The sequence below is a fragment of the Aphis gossypii genome, unplaced genomic scaffold (genome assembly GCF_020184175.1).
Source record: "Aphis gossypii isolate Hap1 unplaced genomic scaffold, ASM2018417v2 Contig00395, whole genome shotgun sequence".
Classification (NCBI taxonomy): domain Eukaryota; kingdom Metazoa; phylum Arthropoda; class Insecta; order Hemiptera; family Aphididae; genus Aphis; species Aphis gossypii.
This window is the reverse complement of record NW_026083090.1, coordinates 831-25,424: the sequence shown is the minus strand read 5'-3', so window position 1 is coordinate 25,424 and position 24,594 is coordinate 831. Positions and strand designations below refer to the sequence as shown.

Here is a 24,594-nt window from a genome sequence, read left to right as displayed (position 1 = left end):
TCGTTTTATTAACCAAAAATCCAACCGTTACACTTTTCTTGTTAAAAGGTCTAATACTGAATATTGATTTTGCAACAACAATTGATGGATTCATATTGTATGACGACGTGATCTTTTTGATATAGACGATTTCTGATGATAATTTTTAAAAACGAATAGAAATAAATGTAATAACTGAAATAAACGTAAAACACAGATGTTATTTACACATATATGATCGTTACAACACATATTTATAAACTAAGTGTATTACTTGTACATGTATGGTTATATACTAAACTGATCACATTAAAAAAAATTGAAGTGAACGTGAAATCAAATCAAATAACGTGTGGAAGGGAGAATTACTTACCTGATCTGTCGAACCCGAAACTGCAATTTTTTTAAATCTAATATATTTAATTATAATTAGACGCGTTATCTTACTTGACAACAAGTTCACGAGGTATAAAATCAAATATTAACACATTTAAGTTGATTAATTCAATATTTATTTTGAAATACAAATAAATTATAAAAGTAATAAGAAACATCAAAGTAAACTAACAAGTAATATCATTTGATTTAGACTTACAATCACAAACATGGCTAGCTTTTACATATTCGTTTTTTACATTTTCTATAAATTCATTTCCTTTACATAGTAATACAAATATACATTTAGGATTCCATTTTGCGTGTTCGACCCATGGTATATCATCGTTTGACCATTTTTGTAAGACAAGTCCACAGAAAAAACATTCAACTATATCACCTACACCGGTATATTTTAAACCAGATTCAGCTAACGAATATTTATTTTGACATGAAGTAGATGGATATGAGTTATATGTTTTTAATCTTGACATAAATGTGGTATAATCTGAATGTACTGGATATGAATTATTTCTTACTAAATAAACTAAAGATGGAAAATCGTTGGAAAATTTCTGTAAATTCATGGTTACAATAAAGCTTAAGATAAATACTTTAAAAAAACAAATCAATAAGCTAATTTACCAAAGAAATAATAAAAAAATATAACAAGACTTAATTAAGATGTATATCAAGATAAATACTTAAAAAAACAAATCAATAAGCTAATTTACCAGAGAAATAATAAAAAAATATAACAAGACTTAATTAAGATGTATATCAAGATAAATACTTAAAAAAACAAATCAATAAGCTAATTTATCAGAGAAATAATAAAAAAATATAACACGACTTAATTGTTCAACCGCTAGTAACAAACTAAATGTTTTAAATTAAACACGAATAGAAATAAATATAATAACTGAAATAAACGTGAAACACAGATGCTATTTACACAGATATGATCGTTTCAACGCATATTTATAAACTAAGTATATTACTTGTGCATGTATAGTTATATACTAAACTGATTATATTAAAAAAAATTGAAATGCATGTGAAATCAAATCAAATAACGTGTGGAAGGGAGAATTACTTACCTAGGTTTTTTCAGAAAAACCATGGGGCGTCTGACTCCATTTTACAGCGGGAATTTCTTACACTGCAAGGGGACAATACCTCCTCAAACTTTTTTCATCTCCGCTGAAAAATGGAGCCAGACGCCCCATATTTATACTAAGAAATGGTTAGAAAAACCATGGGGCGTCTGGCTCCATTTTACAGCGGGAATTTCTTACACTGCAAGGGGACCATACCCCCTCAAACTTTTTTCATCTCCGCTGAAAAATGGAGCCAGACGCCCCATATTTATACTACTTAGAAGATCAAATTGTATTACCTTTACATAATTTATTATAGATATTAGGATAATTTATCAACAAAAAGGTTGAGAACAGCTGTATTATAGTATTTTACTTGTAAAGCTCGTGATATAGTAGTGAAAAGTCCAAATTTTTCAAATATCATCGTTGGGTTAGGAATTACATAGGATGTCTTACATGGGGTTGCGTTGGATATATAATGAAAGGAAGTGGTTCAAAAAAAAAATGTAAGTTCAATTTATACGCCGATAACTGCCGATAAAATGTTCAGTGCGGTCATGCATACATGATACATGCATATTGCATACTCTAGAACTGTGAGAGAACATATTACGTTAGTTTATTTGGACCTATGAAATATCATTCATTCAATTGCGACGAATTAAATTTTAGATGATACTCAAGATGAAAACGAAATTGTATATGATCAAAGCAGTCCTTTACCCAAATGCAAACTTAGAATGCATTGTAATATTTGTAATTAAATTATATGCATAATTATTATTATATATAACTTAAAAAAAAATCATTAAAAAAATGTAAATAATTTATGTTAAAAAATATTTGTTAATTGTGTACTAAATAAACATTTTAATCATTTTTTAAGATACATAATACGTTGTAGAACTAAACATTTTGAAAAATTAACCATACATTATTAAATACAAGTACTCTAAATAAAATATAGACTATAGTGTACCTTTGTCTTCAAACATAAAGCGTAATACCTATTTATCAATAGTATACAATATAAGTTATGAAATGTTACTATGTTAGTACATACAAAAAACGTAAAAATTTCGTTTTCTAGCTGATACGAGTGAGACGCGCAACATGTATAATATATTATAGACTATTAAAGCGCGCCACATCAAATATTACAACGCGCGGGTGGATTTCACCGTTTACCTATTTAAGCTACAAAAATATATAAATATACATATTTATTGTAAATTTTGTCAGCAATATTTTTATATGGAGGTATTTTTGTGATAAAATTAATTTTTTTAAAGATAATTTATAAAAACTGAAAAACATCACCTACAATCCAAGATGGCGGACACTTCCGGACCTCAGAGAGATTGCGAATTTTTTTTGGTTAATAAGGAACCCACAACTAACCTTTCTGCAAAATTTCAAAACTTTCCGATTTAATTCCAGTAAAAATCGTTAAATGACTGGACTAATAACAATAATAAAAAAAGGAGTTAAACATTTTGAAAATATTATCATATAATAAAAAGTTGGTAAGTGTACTTTTTGCTGTTTCAGTAGCTTAATACTAAAATTGTCGAAAAATAATATTTAAATCATTACAATTTAAGGTGCTAAGTGCATGTAGTTCTGTGTATGTATACAAAACCTATCATTCAATTTATAGATTTATATTTAATAAAATAATACTCACCAGACGATAACTCAGTAGGTAGGTACAATAAGATTTAAAACACTATCGTAACATACGATTTAAAACATTACAAATACAGTAAAAACTAAAGAATAAAAATGAACACAACATTGGTCAAAAAGTGATCGTAAAATATTGATAAATCTTAACAGCTATCACAATTCACAACTTAGTGTGGGTTTTTCCCTCGTCGTTCGTACACAAAACCCAAATACATGCGCGTTTCGATTAAAAATAAACATATATATATATATATATATATTATACATATATACATATATTTAAATATGTATATTATTATATATTTATATTTTATATGCGTCGGCCGTCGACGTATTGTACTGTTATCTGTAATGTGTTTAACGAATTACGAAACGAAAAAGTTATCATTTGCACTCGTTTTGTCAATCAAAACGAATGGTCAGAAGACTCTGAATTCTAAAGCACTTCAATAGAAATAAAATATTTTTAATTAAATTGCACTAGGTACAACTAAAAATTATTTTAATGCAAGATTTATACTCATAGATTAGCTGACCCTAATATTTTACAAATATTTAACCAACAAAATCCTTATGAATAGTCAATGCATATTTTATTATTATTATTACGATGTTGTAATTAACGTCGAATAACAACAAGTATTTTAAAAATATATATTTTTTTTGTTTACTTTTGTCTAAGTATAACTGTATAAGTATAAGGCATAATAATTAAAATTGCAATAAAAGTTTTGTTAATAATTAATAATATGTATTTATTCAAAATCCATGTTAATTCTATTAGAATTTTGTATCTATTTCTCACAGGAAATATTTAATCATACTTACTTGGATCAACACGAACCTTAGATATCTGTTGAATGCTGATACAAAAAACTTTTCCATTTACCTCTAGTCCCTATTAAATTTATATTATTGCAATCTCACACACAATAAAAATTTATCACCAAAGTATCTTACCGGTGAGCTGGGTATAATTATCCTAGTATAATCGTACCTCCCAGTTACATAATCCTAGAAAAATTAGAAGGGTACGATTATTCTAGGGAAATGTTACCGGGGGTACAAAAATCCCAGGATTATCGTACCCCCCGGTAACATTTTCCTAGGAAAATATTACTTCCCTAGAGGGGTACAATTATCCTAGGAAAATGTTACCGGGGGTACGATTATACTGGGATAACTTTACCCCCCCCCCCGGTAAGATTTTCCGGGGGTACGATTTTACTAGGACACCGGCGCCACTGATTTGTATATTGACCGGGCCACCTTCTTCTGTTTTAATAGTATTATAGACCATAGTAGTGGAGCTTGCTTAATTGTAAATATCACTTTGCGTTGATATTTAAAGCTTGATAATACTACACAAAACTTAAATCATAATTATAATTTGGTCTCCATATTGTGTTTTTTTTTTTTTTAAATTATTTTTTTCATCATAAATCTACTCATGTCTCATATTGATAAATTATTTATAATTTATAATTATAGTTTTTCACAAATTATCATAAGTTTATGCTTCAATAATTTTCAAATGCTAAACTAAATATTATTCTCAGTAATACAATTTGTGAATCGATGTTTTTAGAAACGTCACGAGTCGTGTATTTTTTGAAATTGAGATGTTAGTAAAAACGTATATACCTACCTACTATTATAGTCATATCATGTGTTTTTGAGTGAAAACCCGTCTTTATAGATGTAGTATTATTAGTAGGTGTATGATATATTTAAATAAGTACTTTTTCTTAAATTAATTTATTTTTCAAAAATATTTATATAATACAGTTTTTATCAATTATCCAATAGTTTTAAATAATTGACTCATGACGTTTTTGCAATCATCGATTCGTATATATATAATATATTATATTAGTACCTATGTCAAGAATTTCCTCATGTATAAGAATAATTTTTTTCGTTTATCAAGTTGTGTAGTGTGTATGTACATTGTACATTTTATGAATACAGCAATTAATTAAAATTGTAAAATTGTCCGTTTTAAAAAAAGTTTGACAAAAAGTCCGGATTCAGTTATTTATAGTCGGACAAAAAGTCTACGCACATTATTTAGTTTCTAATAAAAGTCGGAAAATACAAAATATTCTTTATAACTAATATTTATTTTTAAAATTTAAAAATGTCTGTACATATAGGTACGTATTATATTATTATATTTTTTTTTTATTTTCTTATTCTTATTATTTCGTATAGGTAACTAAAAAAAATAAAACGGAAATCTACTATAGTTAATTACCTATATATTATATTATATTAAATATCTCTTAGATCGTATATGATCTAAATTCTAAGATATATCTATCGCTATGACATGTGGCTGTATGTCTACATGTTATCTACCATACAATTATATTATGTACCTACAAGCAATAATCAATATCAATATTACCACGATTATTATTAAAAAAGAACAAACATTATATAGATCTAGATTCTAGATATTAAATACATGTATCTAGTTACCTATTAAAATTGATTAAAATGAATAATAATTATATAATTATAAATGAAAATTTAATAGAATTATTTGTATTTTCGGACTTTTTGTTTGTCCGACACTAAAAATGTGTTCGGACTTTTTTTCCATAGACTTTTTGACCGATTACCAATTACAAAGTACTCGTATATTATGATTTTCATGTTAAACAATAATAAATACCTATAATAGTTTAATATAAATAAAGCTCTTTAATTTTAGATTCTGAACGTTTTTTTTTTGTTTCCATAAAATATTTAGCATTTGGTTATTGAATATTACTGTAATAATTATTTATATTAAACATTTAAATCAGTCAATTTTGCTAAGTAATTGAATGGATAATATTATTGTCATATGAATGTGGTTTAAATTTGTGTATCAATAGGTTAGTGCAGCGGTTCCCAAACTTTTTAAGTTCACGCCACCCTAAAAATTAAAAAAAATAATTGCGCCTCCCATAAAAAATTAAATTACAAATTTATAGTATTTAAATATACAAACACTTTTATTTTTATGAAAATATAAGTTAACAGTAAATATTATTAACTTCAATTTAAAGTATTACAAAATACAATGCGTATTAATATTTAAACTTAATGCGAACAATGTGCTTGTTTTTTATTTAATAATTCTTCAAAATTAGGTAGCAATGTTGTGACAGCCACACGCATTTCTTTTTCAATATTAAGTTTTGATCGATATTTTGATTTCAATACAGCAACTGCAGAAAAGCCTGCTTCGCATAAATACGATGTCGCAAATGGTAGTAGTACCCGTAAAGCTTTGTTGGATATTTCAGAATATTCATCTTTAATGCTGCTCCAAAATTCTAAAAGTGAAAATGAAGAAAATTTCATTCGTAACGAAGAATCAGATGAAATATCGATTAATTGTTCTTCTTCAGTAGTTGTGAAATTTGATAATGGGTTTTCACTAAACGGATCTTTAATCCAATTGTATTGTACGATGTCTTCTGGAAAATATTTCTCGAAATGATTTTTAAGAGTCATCAGATGATCAGAAATTATGTTTAGTGAGCTCATTGGTAATTCAAGATCATTATCTTCAAGAAAACTTTTTAAAAATGAAAAACACTCGGCTTTACCGTTTTCTTCGGTTAGTTTCCTTTGCCATAACTCGATTTTTTTAATAAAAGCAACCACTTTATCATATAATTGCAGAATATGAGTTTCTTTACCTTGTAAAGATGTGTTGAGTATATTAAGTTTTTCAAAAATATCACATAAATACGCTAATTTAATTACAAAATAACTATCAATAAACTTGTTAAAATCATTATGACCTTCTTCACTCAAATAAGTGTAAAGTTCTTGTCTAAGTTCGAACACTCGTATTAGTACGTTTCCTTTTGATAGCCATCTAGAATTACAATAAAACAGTAACGCAGTATGCTCTGCTCCCATTTCTTCACATATTTTTTTAAAGAACCTTGCTTTAACAGGCCTTGTTTTTATGTAGTTTACTACTTTTATAACTGTTTGAAGTACGGTATTTAACGATGGACACATATTTTGTGATGCTAAAGATTCTCGATGAATAATACAATGAGTCCATATCATTTCTGGAGCTTTTTTTCTTATTAAAGCCTGAAGTCCACCATAATGACCAGCCATAGCTCGAGCCCCATCTGTACATACACCCAAACAGTTTTCCCAATTAATATTATTACAATTCATAAAGTCATTAGTGATATCAAATAAGGTTTGAGCCTTAGTGTCTCCGAAAATTGGTTTACAAAATAATAACTCTTCTATAATATTTGTTTTGTCCATAAAACGAATATAACATATCAAGTGTGCGTCTTTATTACTATCGGTAGCTTCATCAAGTTGAATTGCAAAATTTTTGTTTTTTAATTTACTAATAAGCTGTTCATTTATATTTTCAGAAATATCATGAATTCGCCGACTTATTGTATTATTAGACAAGGGAATATTTTTAAGTTGGTTTGCAGCAGATTCCCCGATCATAGTAGAAACCATATCAATTGCTGATGGTAAAATGAGTTCTTCAGCAATTGTATGAGGTTTTTTACTCTGAGCAACACGAAATGCTACCTTATAAGAAGCTAAAAGTGCTTTGGTTGGAACACTTGTCTGTTTAATAAAACTGGTTGATTGTTTTTCTAATTGTTCACGTTGCCTTACAAAATAATCACGTTTTTTATTAATTAACGATCCATGATTAGTTTCAAAATGACGCTTTAATTTATTTGGAATCATACTATCGGCAGCTAATACTTTTAAACAAATAACACATTTCGGACGTTCTTCGTTGTCTATTTTAATGTAAGTAAAACCAAAGTCTAAATAACTATCATCGTATTTTCTGAACTTACGTTTATTTTCTTCTTTATTGTTGTCTTCATTTAAACGCTTGGTTGTACTCTTAATATTAAGAAATTTTTCCATTTTTCCAGAAAAGATATAAAACACGAGTTGATAATGCGCAATTCGAAAATGACGAATACACCTTACGTACGGTTCATTCACGACGACTACTGCTATTGCCGTGCAAATATATTAATATTGGTCATTACAATTCTACACTATTAGGTAGGGTAGACGCAATAATATTCGGTTATCGATAATGCGATAATGCTGTAACGACATTTACGGAAATCACCGAATCAAGTATATTATTGTACGGATATAACGCGACTTTAAGTAATACCATTGATTTTATAAAGATAAAAGATAGATAAGCAATTCTATATAGTAATTTGGTTTATTATTTTTTTTTTCATCAGTATGAAATATTTGTTTGGAATAGTTATGACATTTCAACAAAATTTTTATTGATTTAAAAATATCAATACTTACCACGCGGCTCGCGCCTCCCCTGCCAAAAGCTTGCGCCTCCCAAGGGAGGCGCGCCTCACAGTTTGGGAACCGCTGGGTTAGTGTAAACTTGGTTAAGTCACAAATCTGAAATAGAGGGATTGATAGTTGTCTAACAACTTATATTATATCATAATATGTATTTATATCCATGTGTTTTCTATAAAAATAATTAAATTAAAAATATTTTTATACCGTTTAATGAAGTGATAAAATATATTTGAGAGTTAAGAACTTATATTAATTAAGTGAATTTATAACAATTACTCATAATACTAAAGTATTATACTAGTTTTTATTAAAAACATAAGAACGTGTTAAACAGTTTATGTTTTTTGTCTTACTAAGTCATGTTTGAAAAAAATATTAACACATTTTTTATCATAATCAAATAACAATAAATTACAAAATTACATAATTGAATTTATTATTCATTAACTAAATCAATATTCTAATTACTTTCCTTGGTAGTAAAATAACATTAATTTGTTTAAAGAACGATTTATTCATAAGAAATGTAAACAAAACATAATTAATTTTAAAGTTTATTTTTCTATGTTCTTTTTACATAGGTATTTTACTTATTAGACACTATAAGTAGGAGATATTATTTAATATTTTAATTGTACCTAATTTTTAAAATGTTAGATATATTTATTATTTATTAAGAGGACGCTACCCATGCATTTGTTGTCTCCGTCTTACACACACCCGATATAGCAAAATTTCGTTCACCAGTTTCAATAGTGTGCTGTTAGTTTTGATATTAGATTAAATTGACCTATTATCAAACTTTTAGGTAAGAACATTTGTAACGAAACGACACCTATCGATTCTAACACATCTAGTGGTAATAAAATAAAATAGTCAGCGATCGATATCATTGACCATAGCATTACTAGCGGTAACGAAGCGAACCAGTTGTCGACATTTGTTTAGCGTCCACAACTGGTTGACACGAGAGCGCGCGTTACCGCATGATGCTATAAACATAGCAACACCAGTGTTGATTTGTTGTATTAATAGTTGCAGTGGCGTTTACAGCACAAAAAATTGGATAGGTTTTTGGAATGTGTTTATAACTATTAAAAAAAATTTGTCCTATTACAAAGGTAATTAAAAGGATTTTAAAACAAGTACCTATACCTATACTTAATATCAACCAAAGTTTTTTAAAAAAATATAATAAGATAAATTAAATATTTAAAACATAATGAATTTCATAAAAAAATCTTGTAATAATAAAAGTATACTTATATGAAATATTATTAAATGTATTATTAAATCAATATTCAAATTAATAATAATACTAAAAAAAACATATTACTAACATCCAATCACCCAATTACTTTGTTTTGCCAGCTTAAAATATTTCCAGGTGAGTTTATATAATTGACAAAATATTCTCTCACTTCTTTGGCTTCTAACGAGGCATTTCCTATACCTTTTTTGATAGTGTAGTCTTCCATTTTGCAGTTAAATGTATCTTCTGCACTGAAACCATCTCTGTGGCGTAAAAAGTTATGGAGAACACAAGCGGCTTTTGTAATTTTGACTGCAAAATCTGGAGATGCTAAAATAGATGTATGAAATATTCTCCATTTATTACTTAAAATACCAAAAGTACATTCAATGTTTTGCCGCGCTCTTGATAGCCGATAATTGAATGTTCTTCTTTGATCATTTAAAGATTTTCCTGGGAAGGGCCTTAGTAAATGTTTATTTAATGCAAATGCCTCATCACCAACAATCACATATGGTTGAGGTATACCTTTTTCATCTCCAGGTAAGACGTTGTCAGGTGGAAAATTAACTTTATCAGCATAAAGATTTTTTCCAAAAACTGATTTTTTAAATACATTACAATCACTTTCCTTACCATAGGAACCAACATCAATAATCCGAAAACAATAATCAGCATCACATATAGCAAGAAGAATAAGGGAATAAAAGTGTTTATAGTTAAAGTACTGTGATCCACTATTTTTTGTACATTCCAATCGTACATGCTTTCCGTCGACTGCACCAACACAATTTGGGAATTGTGTTTTTTCATAAAAACTTTTAGAAATTTGCAGCCAGTCTTCTGTGGTTGGTACAGACATTTCTCTAGGTTGCAAAACTTTCCATAAAACATCACATGTTTCCCTTATAATATTAGAAATTGTTGAAACCCCCATTAAAAAATCAAAATGCAGTGCTGAAAAGTTGGTTCCTGTTGCCAAATATCTAAAAACGAATAAATGTTCTTCTAAAATATTAAACCATATTTGTATTTTATTGTGATTTGAAAGTATAAAAATATACAACACAGTCTATAAACATTTTTTAAGTGTATAAATATGTTTTTTATTTTATTAAGCTTGATTAAAAAAATATAATTTTAAATTGAATATCACCTTACTGCAAAGCACTAAAGTTAGTAGCTTTGATTAGAATATATTACAAACAAGTAAATAAATACAAATTTGAGTAAATTTTTAAAAAATACTGTTAGACTAATAGACTGTTGTGAATAAAATTATGTTCAGATATATATTGATACTATTTTTATATTACTTTAATATTGGTATTGGATAGCTGATATTCAATTTAAAATAAATTATAATTATTGTTTTATTTTTGCAGTTGCTTACCTACAAAAGAAATGGAAGTCACTTAGAGATAGCTATCGAAGGAAGTGTGTCACTAAATCTGGCCAGGCCAGAACAAATGAGAAGCCCTATGCCTACAGCAAAATGTTAGATTTTTTGCGTCCAACTATGACTAATCGAGAGTAAGTTTATTCATACAAACCAATTTTAATATGCCATAGTATACTGCCTTCATAGTGGAACAAGCAGTAGGTTCAGTAATTTAATTGTTGGGAAAATTAGATTTTTAATTTCTTCCATTGAAAATATACAAAGTTATTTTTGTACCTTTACATAAGTGTTTATAGAGTTAGTTTTGAAAAAATAATGACAAGACTATTTAGTGATGAGAGATTAATTTAAGCTTGAACTAGACACGGATATTTAAAAAAAAAACTGATTGCTATATTCATTATTTTTACTTTAGAGGGGGCCAACCCTGCGTGTAACTTTGTTAACCAATGTTGTGATGATATGAAGAAATCTGAATTGTACGGCATCCCTCCACTTATTTTTAGCCACTTTGACCATTACCATTCATATATAACAGATTAAAATTAAAAAGTGTATAATATATTGCAAATAATATTCTTAATATTGTCCTATTTATGAATTTCTTAAAAAATTAATATACTACCTATTATTTATAGAACTGAAAGTAATGTTAAAGACATAGACAATGAAAACAGCATACAAACAGACAATGAGGATGATAAAAGTGTTAACAGTGATGAAGAGTATGGCATGGTAGTCGGGGAAGATATCTCTGTTTCGGATATTTTTGATGACAAGAAACAAATTAAAAAGAAACAAGATTGCAAACGCCGTAAAAAAGAAAAAACCAAAGATCCGGATCAACAATTTGAAACTAAGATTCCTTCAATTTTAAATAATCGTAAAAGTGAACCAGACAATGCTAATAAATCTCTTCTTTTATCCCTCTTACCAGAATTTAAAACAGTAGATCAAAACCATAAGTCACAGTTATACATTGATATATTAAACAAAATACAAAATTTTAAAAGAACCCATTCTCAAGTTTCTAACAATCCATATTATCTTCCACAAATGATCAGTAATTATCACAAACAGTTTCAAACACAACCATCACATGGTGAACCATATACAGGTCTTTCCTATTCCTACCCACAAAATTTAAACCCTAGTTCCATTATTGAGTACCCATCAGCAAGTAATTCCGTTTCTATTCCACCACTCGTTTATAGTGTACCTCACTTTAATTCCACTCCAACACCTCAACATGATATTAACTAATTTTTTTAAATAGGATTTAAAAAAAGTATTTGATATTTTACAAGTGTTAATAAAAATTAAATTTTGAAATAAGTTATATCTAATGTTTTTTTGTTTTTACCTCAATGTGACTGTCAGTCTCTCTTCAGGTGAAATAGGAACACGTAAACAAGTGAGTTGCTTAGTTAAATCTTGTTGAACCAAAGAAAGCTTAAAAATATAATTATTAGTCTGGACATAGATGATTAAAAAGTTAATTAGGAAATCTTTTAACTAAACTTCATTTAACTCTATTAAAATTGATCATTAACCATTCCCAGGTTTGATTTTAAGAGCATTATATTTATTAATTTTACCATTTTTTAGTGAATGTTTGATGATTAATGTTTAATTATAATATTGAATATGAAATATTAATTTGAAAGTTAATATAAAAAAAAAACTTGACTATAATCTAGATTGGTATTGTGTTTTTCAAATACCTAGATACATAACCACATGTATATTTAGTACTTTTTCAGTGCTTTAAGTTCCGAGCCCTATGATTAACTAGATACCTATATAATATAGTATGTAATATATATTATGAGAATAAACAATTTATTTAATGTTTAAATTAAGATAAATTAGAAACTATTAGCAGTATTAGGTATAATTTTTAAAAATATTAAAAGTTTAAATAGAAAACATTCTAAATTCTATCTACATATTGCATAATGCATTTAAATAATTAAAACAAATATTAATTTACTTACTAGTACATCAAATGATGTTATGATCATTCTATAATATTTATAGAACTCTTCAGGATAACTTTGCAGAGTCATGAAGTTCACCTGAAATTGTCCTTCACTTGGCCTTTTTAAGTTCAATGGATGAACCCAGTACCTGCGTGGTTGTAATGTTTTTTTTTTTGTTCTTCTCTGGCGTCTCTTATATAATAGGTATATACAATAAGCTCGCAGCTTCTACGTCGTCTATTTGATACATATTTGATACAAGATAATTATTTTATATGAAGGTATCTACTAATTTAACACTGTATTTAATAGTGAACCTGTGAATATTTTATTAGATGTGCATTTGAGCAATGAATTATTGTGTTTGAATTGAATGTTTGATAATAAAGCTTGGTTTACACGTCGCGAGTCAAGATTCGACATGTTTCGACCAGTGTGAACGCCTTGACTTATAAGCTATATAGTCAAGCGAGGATGCCTCTTGGCGAGCGGGAGAGTGTATTTGGACAATTTATAGATTTTTTTATTAAAATTTGATTTGTTATTAAAATCAGATTTCTTTAAAAAAAATTGAATTTATATAAACAATAGAAAGGTGCGTAATATAGTGGCTGATCAATAATAAAAACGCGACAGTGTGAAAACGGCGAGCGTACGCGTTTGCGTTTCGGAAACGCATACGTGCGCGATTAATCGCCTAGTGTGTAAGCCACTTTTCCTATTGATCATTGTTTTACGGACTACGCACATCGTAGTATTTACTGTGCAATCGATGATCCTATAATATTTCTTTATCGTGTATGTATGACGATCTTCCATGTATGTTTGTTTATAAACCGTATTAATGTCGTTATCATAAATATCACCATTGTAATACTATTTATTTTATATTCTAGGATTTTATTTTGTTAATATTTGTTACAACTCAATATTTTCAAATGTATTCTATTATTTATATATTTAAATACACATAACATGTATATTATATGTAATAAAAGTTAACACTTCATTAACCAAAAGAACACGAGTTAAGTTTTGTTACAATTGGCGCCCAACTACGTGAGCTCGATTTACACGAAGAAAAATGATACATCATGGGTCCGAAAAAAAGGAATAATTATGAAGAAGATATATCGGAAAGATTGGAAGCTTTAGAAAAAGAATTAAAGAAAAATAAAAGAGAAATAGAAAAAACCAAAGAAGACAGCGAAGTAAAAGAAAAAACGTATAAAAAAGAAATTGAAAAAATCAAAGAAAACAGCGAAGTAAAAGAAAAAACATATAAAAAAAAAATAGAAAATATCAGAGATGATTATGAAGAAAAAGATAGGAAATTTAAAATAGAAATGGAAAAGATAAAAGAAAATTGCATCGAAAAAATAAGAGAAAATGAAATAAAACACAGAGAAGCGATTAGGGATATAGAAAGTAAAATTCCACTATTTAACCAAAATGTAGGAAGACACGAAGAAACCTATAGGAGTTCGAATGTTGAAATTTCAAAACCGACATTTTTTGGGAATGCACGGGATCAGCATTCTAAAGATTTTTTAAACAGAATAGATGAATATTTCAAAATTAAACAAACAAACGTTGACGAAAAACTTATCATTATAGGGGACTGTTTAAAAGCAGCGGCCTATCACTGGTTTTCGACTATAAGATTTAAACTGTATTTTTTATTTTAATAATTTGTATATAACTAATCTGTTTCACATCTACTTATTGTGCCAAAGTGGTATAGATTGTAGATTACATTTAAAAAAAAAAAAAAAAAAAAAAAAAAAAAAAAGATTTAAACTACAGAATTACGATGATTTTAAGAAACATTTTATAGAAGAATTTTGGTCTCGAGAAATACAGATTCAGATTTGGAGTCAATGTCTTAACAACACACAAATACCACAGAACATAAGCTACAGAGAACATTTTTCAAATTGGGCTACAAAGTTGCGTCATTTAGAAATACCGAAATTGTCAGAGGAAGAAATTGTGCGCAATATAGCCAATCATTATCCGGGTTACCTTAGAGCAATATTGATATCATTACCAGAACGAACGATTTTATCGGCAATGAAAATATTAGGCGAAGAAGAGCACCGACGAAAAAACAACGAAGATAGTAGAGGGAACGTTAACTACACAAATAACAACAATAATCATGGAAATAACCGGTGGAATAACCGCGGCAATAGCAATACACAACAAAATAACCGCGGAGATAATAGAACAACACAGCCAAGTCAGCATATTAATCAAATTAGTACGGAGAATACATCAAATACGATTACTGCAGGAGCTGAGATACACACAATCAACAGTTTACCAGCTAATAATCACAGCATAAGCCCATATTTGAAATTTGAAATAGAGGGAGAAAAAATACACTTATTGATAGACACAGGAGCAACCGTCAGTGTATTAACTAAAGAAGTAATAGACTTGATTATTAAAAGGAATAATAAAACACCTGTATTACCAGTAAATTAGTAACGCCGTAGGTAAAAAAATTTGCAACATAACAAGACAGATTTACTGTGAATGCACTATAGGAGAAGTTAGAATTTTAGCTAATTTCATACAAATCGAAAATTTGAATGAAAAAGGAATCATAGGAGCTGACATATTGGCGCAATATAACACGACAATTAATTTCAACAACAAAACAATACAGTGGAACATTAACAATGTTGAATATACTACTCCCTTTGCAAACAAAGCACCGAAGAAGATACCACAGGATGAGCAAGTGCGAAGCGTTGAGAGCACTGAAGAGGAGGAAAATTACGAAGCAACCAGCATAAGAGAACAAGTAGAATTTTCACATCTAACGAAAAAATACGAACACATATTCTCTACTAATCCAGGAAGAATAACCAATTACACATGTCAAATAAGAGTATCACCGGGAGAACCCATACATCAAAGGCCCTATCCTATACCCATATCGAAGGCCGAAAAAATAGAGAAGGAAATTAACCGTATGAGGACCTTAAGAATCATTGAAAGATCTACGTCACCATGGTCATCACCAATAGTGGGTATAGAAAAGAAAAATGGTGATATATGAGTATGCATAGATGCCCGGAAAATAAATCAACGGATAATTCCCGATAGGGAACGCTCAATGAATATTGAAGATATTTTAATACAATTTAAAGGTTCAAAATACTTAAGCTCAATAGATTTAACTGCTGGATATTGGCAATGCCTACTCGACAAAGAATGCCGAGAAGTATTTTTTAGTTAGAAATTCATAAAAGTTTTTCTTTTCATACCTAAGTTTAAAAATTTTAATAGAAGATTTTAAGTAAGTTTTTCTACCTATAACAGACAAAAAAAGTGTACTTAAATGGGACATTACTTTTTTATGAGCTTTAGAATTTATAAATTACTATATTTGATATTCAGCGGTAAATTATTGATTGATTTTTTGTAGGAGTTAAATATAGAGGGAGTCAAAATCACCGGCTAGTTTAGGAAATTATTACTCCCCCTAGTAAAAATCACCGGGAGTTAACTTCACCGGGCACACCGGTGCCTGATATAAATAATGATGTAAAATAATAAGATAATATAATATGACAAATATAAAAATTGTTAAGGTTACGTGACCCTGGATGCACGACGTTGGATGTGCGGGTGGTGGATGGTGAATAGTAGCTTCGTCTCCCGGCGTGACCAACGATGGTGATGTATATATAATTCCGATACGCGTATTTAAATACAAGATACAAGAATACAAGAGAAGTATACGGTGATTTACACACACCGGCGGAAAATGAATACACTATATTATATAACATGAACACTATGCTGGTTAAAAGGTGTATACGCGTGACACCGTTACTCGGCGAATAGTAATAAATTATTAAAAATGTAGTATAATTATATACAACGGTATATTGAACCGAACGCACTGACGACATAAACGGAAAAACGTAAAAAAACCTACAAATAAAGGTTATTGTGGTATAAAATACGATTAACAAAATCGATGTAGGTATATAATATTAATTGTGTGTGTTATGGGTTTTCATACTGCGGCGGCGGCGCGATCATATCTCATAGAGTAATTACTCTATGTCATATCCCAGGTAGCAAAATCGTAATGATATTATTAAGGGCATTGCCCGTGGTTTCCGCCAAAAGTGTACCTTTACCTTTTCCGCCAATTCACTTTTCCACCAAATTTAAAAAATTACATATAATATTTATGTTTCATATTTTTATCGAATATAATAATAATATTTATGTTTTATATTTATATTGAATATAATATTTATGTTTCATATTTGTACTGAATATAATAATGTCTTTAAAATTTAAAAAATAAAATAAAAAAATTACATATAATATTTATGTTTCATATTTGTACTGAATATAATAATTGTCTTTAAAATTTAAAAAATTACATATATTATAATAATTGTTTCATATTTTTATTGATTATAATAATTGTAATATTGTAAAATAAAATATTATAAATGTCATTTGAATTAAATTATGTCAACTACATCAAATATTACGGTTTACTTCTACTATTTTTTTTTTTTTTTTGTTTTGTTTTTTATATTTTTAAAACTTACTATAGTTGTATAATATTTCTTTTACGAAGTCATATCTGAAAATGTAAGAAAAAAATAAATATTAATATTAATATCAAATTAAAATAGTCACACTACCTGTCAATATATCCATTTTTATACTGAGTTATAAATTGTTCATTTCGATTTTATCTATCTCGAACTCGACGATCTTGTGCCACGTTTGGTAGATCAAGGGACGGCGCCTGGGTTTGCGAGGCCCAGGACAATATAATATAATGAGACCAAAAATTAAAACTATTGTAATCTTTACATTAAGAATAAATGTGAAAAAAATGAATACTACGTCTTTAAACAAACTTTAGTGGATTTAATAATAATAATGATATAAATAATAATAATACGAACATTTGAATATTATTTGTATACAACTTTATTGTATTCTAATATAGTTACTTATTACTTGTCCTATTGGATATTACAAAAAAAACATTTTTTCCTGGATTTTTTTGAAGCCAAAGTTTCTAAAAGATTTTGATAGTCAATGTTGTTAGATATTTCTTGTTCAATAGATAGAAGTGCAAGATCTGAAAGTTTCTCTTGGCTTAATTTATTTCACAGATACATTTTAATTAACTTAAGCTTCGAGAAACTTCTTTCGGCACAAGCTGATTACTGATGTTACTGGTATCGTTAACATGATTCTTAAAGCAATAGATATGTAAGGAAATGCACCATTTGTCTTTTTTAAAATACCAAGAGCTTTAAGTGGAGTTGTATTGTCATTAATCATCATACGAAAAATAAGAAGTTCAGAAAATAAGTCAAGTCTTTCCAAATCATTCAGATCACCATCGGATAACACTAAATATAAATCTTTACAATATTTTAGTAACTCATCTTCTTTCATAGTTTTTATTTTACTTATTTGATACAAAAATCCAAAATTATTCGAATATGATTCTAACTGGTCCAAAACGTTTATTAATAGATTCTATTGCACGATTAACAATAACTTGAAAATAATCAATGCGAAAACGATCTTCCTCATTTGAAATTGGTTCATCGTCATGCTCATAACTAAACATCTTCTTTTTCTTTCTTATACGACAACACTTAAAAATAATTGGGATGTCTATTTCTGAAGCCAGTTTATTTGCTTTATTTTTTGCAGAATTGAATCCTGTTGTTTTATATTGTTTCAAATGTTCTAAAAGACCGTATACCATTTTTATAGAAGTTCTGATTTCCATATTCTGGGATTGAAGATTCTTACTTACAATATTCACCTTTTCTAAAATATCATACCATATAACAAGGCTAAGTATAAATTCATAATTACTAATTTCGTTTAATAACGAATTAGCTTCACTTTTAGCCATTAAATCATTTGCCATTTCTTATACTTCTTCTAAAGCTTCTATTATACACGGAAATTGTAATCGTAATGCTTTCACGCTGTTTAGTCGACTTTCCCATCTTGTATCTGACCATTGTTTAACAGTAAATAATTTGCAGTGCTTTTGAATTATACTCCAACGATTTGTTGAAGCTGAAAATAAGGTGTAAACACGACGTACTGTACCAAAAAATGAAATTGCTCTTGTAGAATTTTTTGCCGCATCGCAGAGAACTTGATTTAAACTGTGAGCTGCACATAACGTTCAACATCATTTTTTAAAAACTTATGAAAACGAAACTTATTACCTGAAATCACTTTTAATGATTTATTTTTTTCACTTTGCATTTCACTATTTATTACGTTCATTTTTAAAAATCACCACGTGCATTCGTATAGAACGGTTATCGCTGAACTAATACGTGTTTGTCGTATGTAATGTTACTATACAGTAAAATTTAGACAATTTAGCAGATAGAGAACCGGATATACTCTTTTGATATGAGTCGTTATTATCCAGCCATCAATAAAAATATTATAAATGTTAGTTTTACAGATTTTCCATCGGACGCAATTGATAGACATGACAGAAACACGGGCCGCAACTTACATATGTACCTGAGAGGCTGAGAAATATCGGGCCGCAACTTACGTATGTTGTTATCGGAACCTTTTTTTTGGGACGCAACTTACATTTACCTGGCACATAGTGTAAAAAAGGCTCTGGTATTTATATATGAAATACGTGTCTGCACTCCTTGGTATTTTCCAACCATATTTGACCCGTTGTCTTATGCTTGACCTCTACAGTCTCCACTATTTATATTACATAATTATAATTGTTTAATGAGAACTTCAGATAAATTTAATCCAGTAGCATTAACATTTATGAAGTATAGAAAATATTCTTGGATGGTTGGATCAGATTCATTGCTTTCTTCTATATTTACTATGTGTATGAGAATTGTAAGTTGTTCTTGATGTCCTATATCTGGTATACTATCCATTATAACAGTGAAATATTTCGCTGCCTATATCAAACTTATTATTTTTTGTCTTATTTCATTTGCCATTATTTGAATGAGTTATAGCATGGCCTAAATAATGCACTCGAGTTTCTTCATCTTTAATTCGTCTTAAATGTTCCTCCATTATCGGATCAAATTTTGCCAGCATTTCAATAATACCAAAAAATTTTCCGTTCCCTTTAGCGTATAAGATATCTGTTGTACCCCTAAAAGCATCATTGTGTATGGCTAATGTTGTATTAGGCCTTAATGAATTTTTTATAAGAGATGTTAGTACGTAAGAAATAAGTTAAGAAAAGAACTATAGATAATAAGTAAAACGGCGAAATTCAATAAATTAAGCAATACTTAATTATTCACACAAATAGGTTAAAACAACAATTGTGCAATTCAGTGTCAGTAAACTTTATATTACAGTTAGCATAGTAAGCAAGATAAAATAATAAGAAATGTAAATAAATTTGTTTAATAATTAATCGGGTTAAAATAACAATTACATAATAGTCATAGTTTCATAGTGTCTATGAACTACCTATAAATTTAACGTAATAATAGAAAAATGCAAAACAATCGATAGTAATTCGATTGTAAGTTTAATATATAAGGGATATGGCTAAGACAGCTAAAGGGTAAGTAGTGGTAATCGTGTGACTCGATTACCACTAGACGTCATATGTGAATAAAGTTCTTCTTTTACGTAATTTTGGTTTTATTTTATTTTTGGTATACGTTTGAGCACTCGGCGTATACGACACTAAATAATGAATTATTGATAAGATTCTGTTCAATACATTTTTCTAATGATTTTTTTCTCTTTCTATAATAGTTATTTCTAGTTGGTTAATTGTTTTTCCTTTGGATATTCTAGTCTTCAATTCCATCCAGGCTTCGACAGATTTATAATGTGAAAAGATTTTTCATGAGTTTTAAGTTTTTCAGATAAGTGTCTCCAGTCATTGGTACCTTTAGAGCTTAATGAAGTCTCTTTTTCATAATTAGCATGGGTACTAAATAATTTACAACAGTAACACAATACGCAATCTTCCAACTTTGAAGAAATTAACCAAAATCTATTAATTTGTTCTCCGTTAATTAAATTACGGTACTATAATTTTGTTGAAAATTTCCTATTTGAACCATCATCTTGTACTGTAATTGGAAAGTTATGAATTATGATTTATTACACGTGAAGGACCCAATTTAACTATTTCATATTTTGTGTTATTATTCATTACGATTTGCCAATTCGCATGATCTTTCAATAAATGTAATTCATTTTTATTTAAGTGATCATCAGTTTATTAATATTAGCAGAAAAAGGTATTACATCTTCCAATCTATGATTTTCAAATGACAAATTATCAGCGGCATCAACTTTTTCCCCGCCAAAATTTAAGCATCCTACAATATTATCATTTGTTAATGTCTCATAAGTTTCAAAATTATTTTCCATGTTATTTTCAGATGTAACTTTTTTATTAACCATTGTGGTTTCTACTTTGTTAGAGGTAGGAAAAAATTTATCGAGACTTCCACGTATCTTTTTTACTAAATCTTCTTTTTACTTTTTCTTTTCTCGCTTTGCATATCCTGATTCAAACTTTCTAAATTTATTTCGATCTTGTCCCATTGTATTCTTTATATCACTGAAAATACAAAAAATGTCTGTGTCTATCCCATGTTTCACTGTTATCTGGATATTTATACGTGCAAGTTGGGTATAGGTCAAAATAAAATTAGATATTTTATCATATCTGTGAATGACTGTGATACTAATACAATTTTTTTAATTTATTATATAGCCTGATATATCTGCCATTTACCTGCCACTTACCTACGAGAAAAAAAAAAACAGTTTTTTTTAAGACCAATCTCTGCGATTTTACTGTAAGTAAAAGAAATAAACGGTTTTTCTCAAGACCAATCTCTGTGACTTGCCTATAAGTATATATAAAAGGTTTTTCTTAAAACCAACCGACTTTATATTTATACATATATTTCTTTTGTTTGTTTAATATTTTTTTAAGTTTTGTTTAGCATAGTAAAATGGCATTGAGAGATCATGACTATGTCATTCCAGCAAATCACGAAGAAGTCGGTGTTCCAAATCTCAACCTCTTCCTACAAGACCACAACTACGCCCAACGTCCTGCTGCCATTCAGATTCAAGAAGAACAAGAAGGAAATCAACGACAAGCAGAAGAAAAAGAAGAAGATCAACAACAGCAACAACAAGGAGATCAACCTCAGGCAGAAGGAGAAGATCAACCACAGGCAGAAGAACAAGAAGATCAGCCACAGGCAGAGGAACAAGAAGAAAATCAGCCACAAGAAGAAGGAGAAAAAGAACAACAACAAGCAAGAACATATAGGACAATCCCTGGCATTCGGCTCAACTCAAAATTTTATGTTGATAATTTTGGGTATAAATATTATAAAAAAAAGTTACTCATCAATAGAATCAAGGCACTGTTATAGAAATACACAATCATGTCATATACATTAGCATATAAACCATATATAAAACTTAAAAATTGTATTTACTTGCTTAAACCTATATTATGTATTTTAGGTTTAAGGTAAATAGTTACATAAGATACACACATAAAAAATGTATAAATAATAAAATTGTGATTTTATAAATCTTTTAAAAATTATAATGATGAAATAAAAATATATATATTATTTATGGCTTATGTTTGCCATTATACACAAACAAAAAAATAAAATAAAATATACATTAAAAAATAAAAAATATAACCATATGATATAACCATATGATATAAAAAAATTATGAACTGAAGAATACATTGTTGAATAATAGAGATGTGTAAGTTTACAACTTAACATTTGTTAGTAAAAAGCTTTTTTCAAAACAGAATAATCTCCTTATTGTCCTGGACAAATGCCTATATCAATTATTGTATCTTGCTGACTAAAGCTGAAAAAAATAATAAAAAATAATATTAATAAAATTATTCTGAAAATTGTATCAATGTAAAATAGTTACTATAATCAATATTATTCAAATTTTATTAGCAAACATCCTTGTATTATAGTGGTGTGCTTATAGAGTATACTTATACTATTTATAATTGTCTATGTGTTATAGAGAAAAGTAAAATCAATAATTATATTATAAATATATAAACTATTTTAATATTATGAATTATTAATTCTATCAACATTTAACAATACTATAAAATTGAACAGTCAATAATTACAAATTCTCAAGTAGGTAATCAATCCATACCTGATTGTAACTTTGTAAGATAAATAATTATCTTTTCCATATTTCTTTTAAGTTGCTTTAGATGTGAAATAAAAAAAAAACTTTAAATAAATAATACACCTATTAAAGAAATTGTAACACTATACCAAACTTACATGAATTGAGTAATGTAATTGTTGTAGATAGCATGATTTTAACTTGTTTTTTGCGATGATTTTAATTCTTTGTCTATACATTGCACCTAGAAATAATAACAATGTTATATAAAATAAAATCTACAGAATACACAAATGATGACTAATAACTATGAACGACTTACAAAAACCACATCTAAGGAGAACTGTTTAGATTTGAAATTTGTATACTGTACACTGTAGTGAAATTATTATTCAATTAAACAAAACAAAAAATGTAAAATACTTTAAATACTTAAAAATTAAATCAAAAATATCAAAATTGATAATAATCATTTTTTCTTTATCATGAAATTAAAAACAATAAAAAATAAATTAATAACCTCAAATATTGGTTAAGATTTGAAATGGTAACCTTCTAAAACTATATACAACCGTGGTTATACTAATCTATAATCTATAATAATTGATAAAGCAAATTTTGTATTGTTTTTTGGTTTTTTTATGCTTTTTGAAAGCTATCTATTTAACTACTGGAAGATTTGTTACACTGACCACTTAAATGGAATCCTCATAAATTTCTCTACCGATAAAGTTTTGGGTTCACAATTTCTCGTTCTCTTATGTGTGATTAATATCGTCCTCAAATGGACGACCACAATAATTCTGAATAGAAAACATAATATTTACCCTTGTTATTTTGTAATTACTATACCTATTGTTCAGCGTTAAAGGTTTTGAGACTTGTCATAAATTAAGTTATTATGTATGCATAAAAAAATAAACATATAACTGCATAAAACTGTAAAATTGTCAAGTACAGAGGTTCAAATTTTAGTCACAATACCATTTGCAGCTTGCTTCTGTTAAAATACTAAGTCCTTCATCCACAGCGAACATTCTTATTTACTTATCGTTTGAAAGTTTAAAAATAAATCTAAGTTGTCGGATAACAAAAATCGTTTTCCTTCATTCAAAACAAATCACCTTATTACAAATACTGTATTTTAATATAATATAAATACACAAATAGGTAGGTAATCTAGACAATCTAGTATTTTTCGGACAGGTTTCAACTTAGGGGGACCATTGCTTCACCAACGTTTTGGTTTAGGCTCTT

General features: G+C 28.1%; 6 protein-coding genes across 6 annotated transcripts; 2 read left to right on the top strand and 4 right to left on the bottom strand.

Moving 5' to 3' along the window:
- Positions 1–18: 18 nt before the first annotated feature.
- LOC126553996 (death-associated inhibitor of apoptosis 2-like) lies at positions 19–989 on the bottom strand. Its single transcript, XM_050209117.1, has 2 exons — positions 575–989; positions 19–174 (listed from the first exon to the last, which is right to left on the bottom strand). The coding sequence occupies exons 1-2, from the start codon at positions 939–941 to the stop codon at positions 146–148; spliced, it is 396 nt and encodes a 131-aa protein (XP_050065074.1). The 5' UTR covers positions 942–989; the 3' UTR covers positions 19–145.
- A 5,250-nt stretch (positions 990–6,239) lies between these two features.
- On the bottom strand, positions 6,240–8,078 carry LOC126553986 (zinc finger BED domain-containing protein 5-like). The gene is made up of 3 exons (XM_050209098.1): positions 7,577–8,078; positions 6,950–7,417; positions 6,240–6,844 (listed from the first exon to the last, which is right to left on the bottom strand). The coding sequence occupies exons 1-3, from the start codon at positions 8,076–8,078 to the stop codon at positions 6,240–6,242; spliced, it is 1,575 nt and encodes a 524-aa protein (XP_050065055.1).
- Positions 8,079–9,844: 1,766 nt separating this feature from the next.
- On the bottom strand, positions 9,845–10,612 carry LOC126553985 (putative nuclease HARBI1). The gene is made up of 2 exons (XM_050209097.1): positions 10,387–10,612; positions 9,845–10,320 (listed from the first exon to the last, which is right to left on the bottom strand). Exons 1-2 carry the CDS (start codon positions 10,610–10,612, stop codon positions 9,845–9,847), a joined length of 702 nt encoding a protein of 233 aa, XP_050065054.1.
- A 459-nt stretch (positions 10,613–11,071) lies between these two features.
- Positions 11,072–12,455, top strand: LOC126553991 (uncharacterized). The gene is made up of 2 exons (XM_050209106.1): positions 11,072–11,283; positions 11,791–12,455. The coding sequence occupies exons 1-2, from the start codon at positions 11,246–11,248 to the stop codon at positions 12,413–12,415; spliced, it is 663 nt and encodes a 220-aa protein (XP_050065063.1). The 5' UTR covers positions 11,072–11,245; the 3' UTR covers positions 12,416–12,455.
- Positions 12,456–18,628: 6,173 nt separating this feature from the next.
- On the bottom strand, positions 18,629–19,078 carry LOC126553984 (uncharacterized). Its single transcript, XM_050209096.1, has one exon. The coding sequence runs from the start codon at positions 19,076–19,078 to the stop codon at positions 18,629–18,631; it is 450 nt and encodes a 149-aa protein (XP_050065053.1).
- Positions 19,079–22,154: 3,076 nt separating this feature from the next.
- Positions 22,155–22,586, top strand: LOC126553997 (ataxin-8-like). The gene has a single exon (XM_050209118.1). It carries the CDS (start codon positions 22,155–22,157, stop codon positions 22,584–22,586), a length of 432 nt encoding a protein of 143 aa, XP_050065075.1.
- The last annotated feature ends 2,008 nt before the right edge of the window (positions 22,587–24,594 follow it).

What these genes read in the sequence shown, in the direction of transcription:
- LOC126553996 (XM_050209117.1), bottom strand. Translation starts at nt 941, where the DNA reads ATGAATTTACAGAAATTTTCCAACGATTTTCCATCTTTAGTTTATTTA. An exon ending in AGCTAGCCATGTTTGTGATT is followed by an intron (nt 175 to 574) that starts GTAAGTCTAAAT and finishes CGTTTATTTCAG; the next exon opens with TTATTACATTTATTTCTATT.
- LOC126553986 (XM_050209098.1), bottom strand. Translation starts at nt 8,078, where the DNA reads ATGGAAAAATTTCTTAATATTAAGAGTACAACCAAGCGTTTAAATGAA. An exon ending in CTTGTCTAATAATACAATAA is followed by an intron (nt 7,418 to 7,576) that starts GTCGGCGAATTC and finishes CAAATATTATAG; the next exon opens with AAGAGTTATTATTTTGTAAA. An exon ending in CACTTATTTGAGTGAAGAAG is followed by an intron (nt 6,845 to 6,949) that starts GTCATAATGATT and finishes CATCTTTACAAG; the next exon opens with GTAAAGAAACTCATATTCTG.
- LOC126553985 (XM_050209097.1), bottom strand. Translation starts at nt 10,612, where the DNA reads ATGTCTGTACCAACCACAGAAGACTGGCTGCAAATTTCTAAAAGTTTT. An exon ending in TATTGATGTTGGTTCCTATG is followed by an intron (nt 10,321 to 10,386) that starts GTAAGGAAAGTG and finishes ATGCTGATAAAG; the next exon opens with TTAATTTTCCACCTGACAAC.
- LOC126553991 (XM_050209106.1), top strand. Translation starts at nt 11,246, where the DNA reads ATGTTAGATTTTTTGCGTCCAACTATGACTAATCGAGA. An exon ending in CCAACTATGACTAATCGAGA is followed by an intron (nt 11,284 to 11,790) that starts GTAAGTTTATTC and finishes TATTATTTATAG; the next exon opens with AACTGAAAGTAATGTTAAAG.
- LOC126553984 (XM_050209096.1), bottom strand. Translation starts at nt 19,078, where the DNA reads ATGGCAAATGATTTAATGGCTAAAAGTGAAGCTAATTCGTTATTAAAC.
- LOC126553997 (XM_050209118.1), top strand. Translation starts at nt 22,155, where the DNA reads ATGGCATTGAGAGATCATGACTATGTCATTCCAGCAAATCACGAAGAA.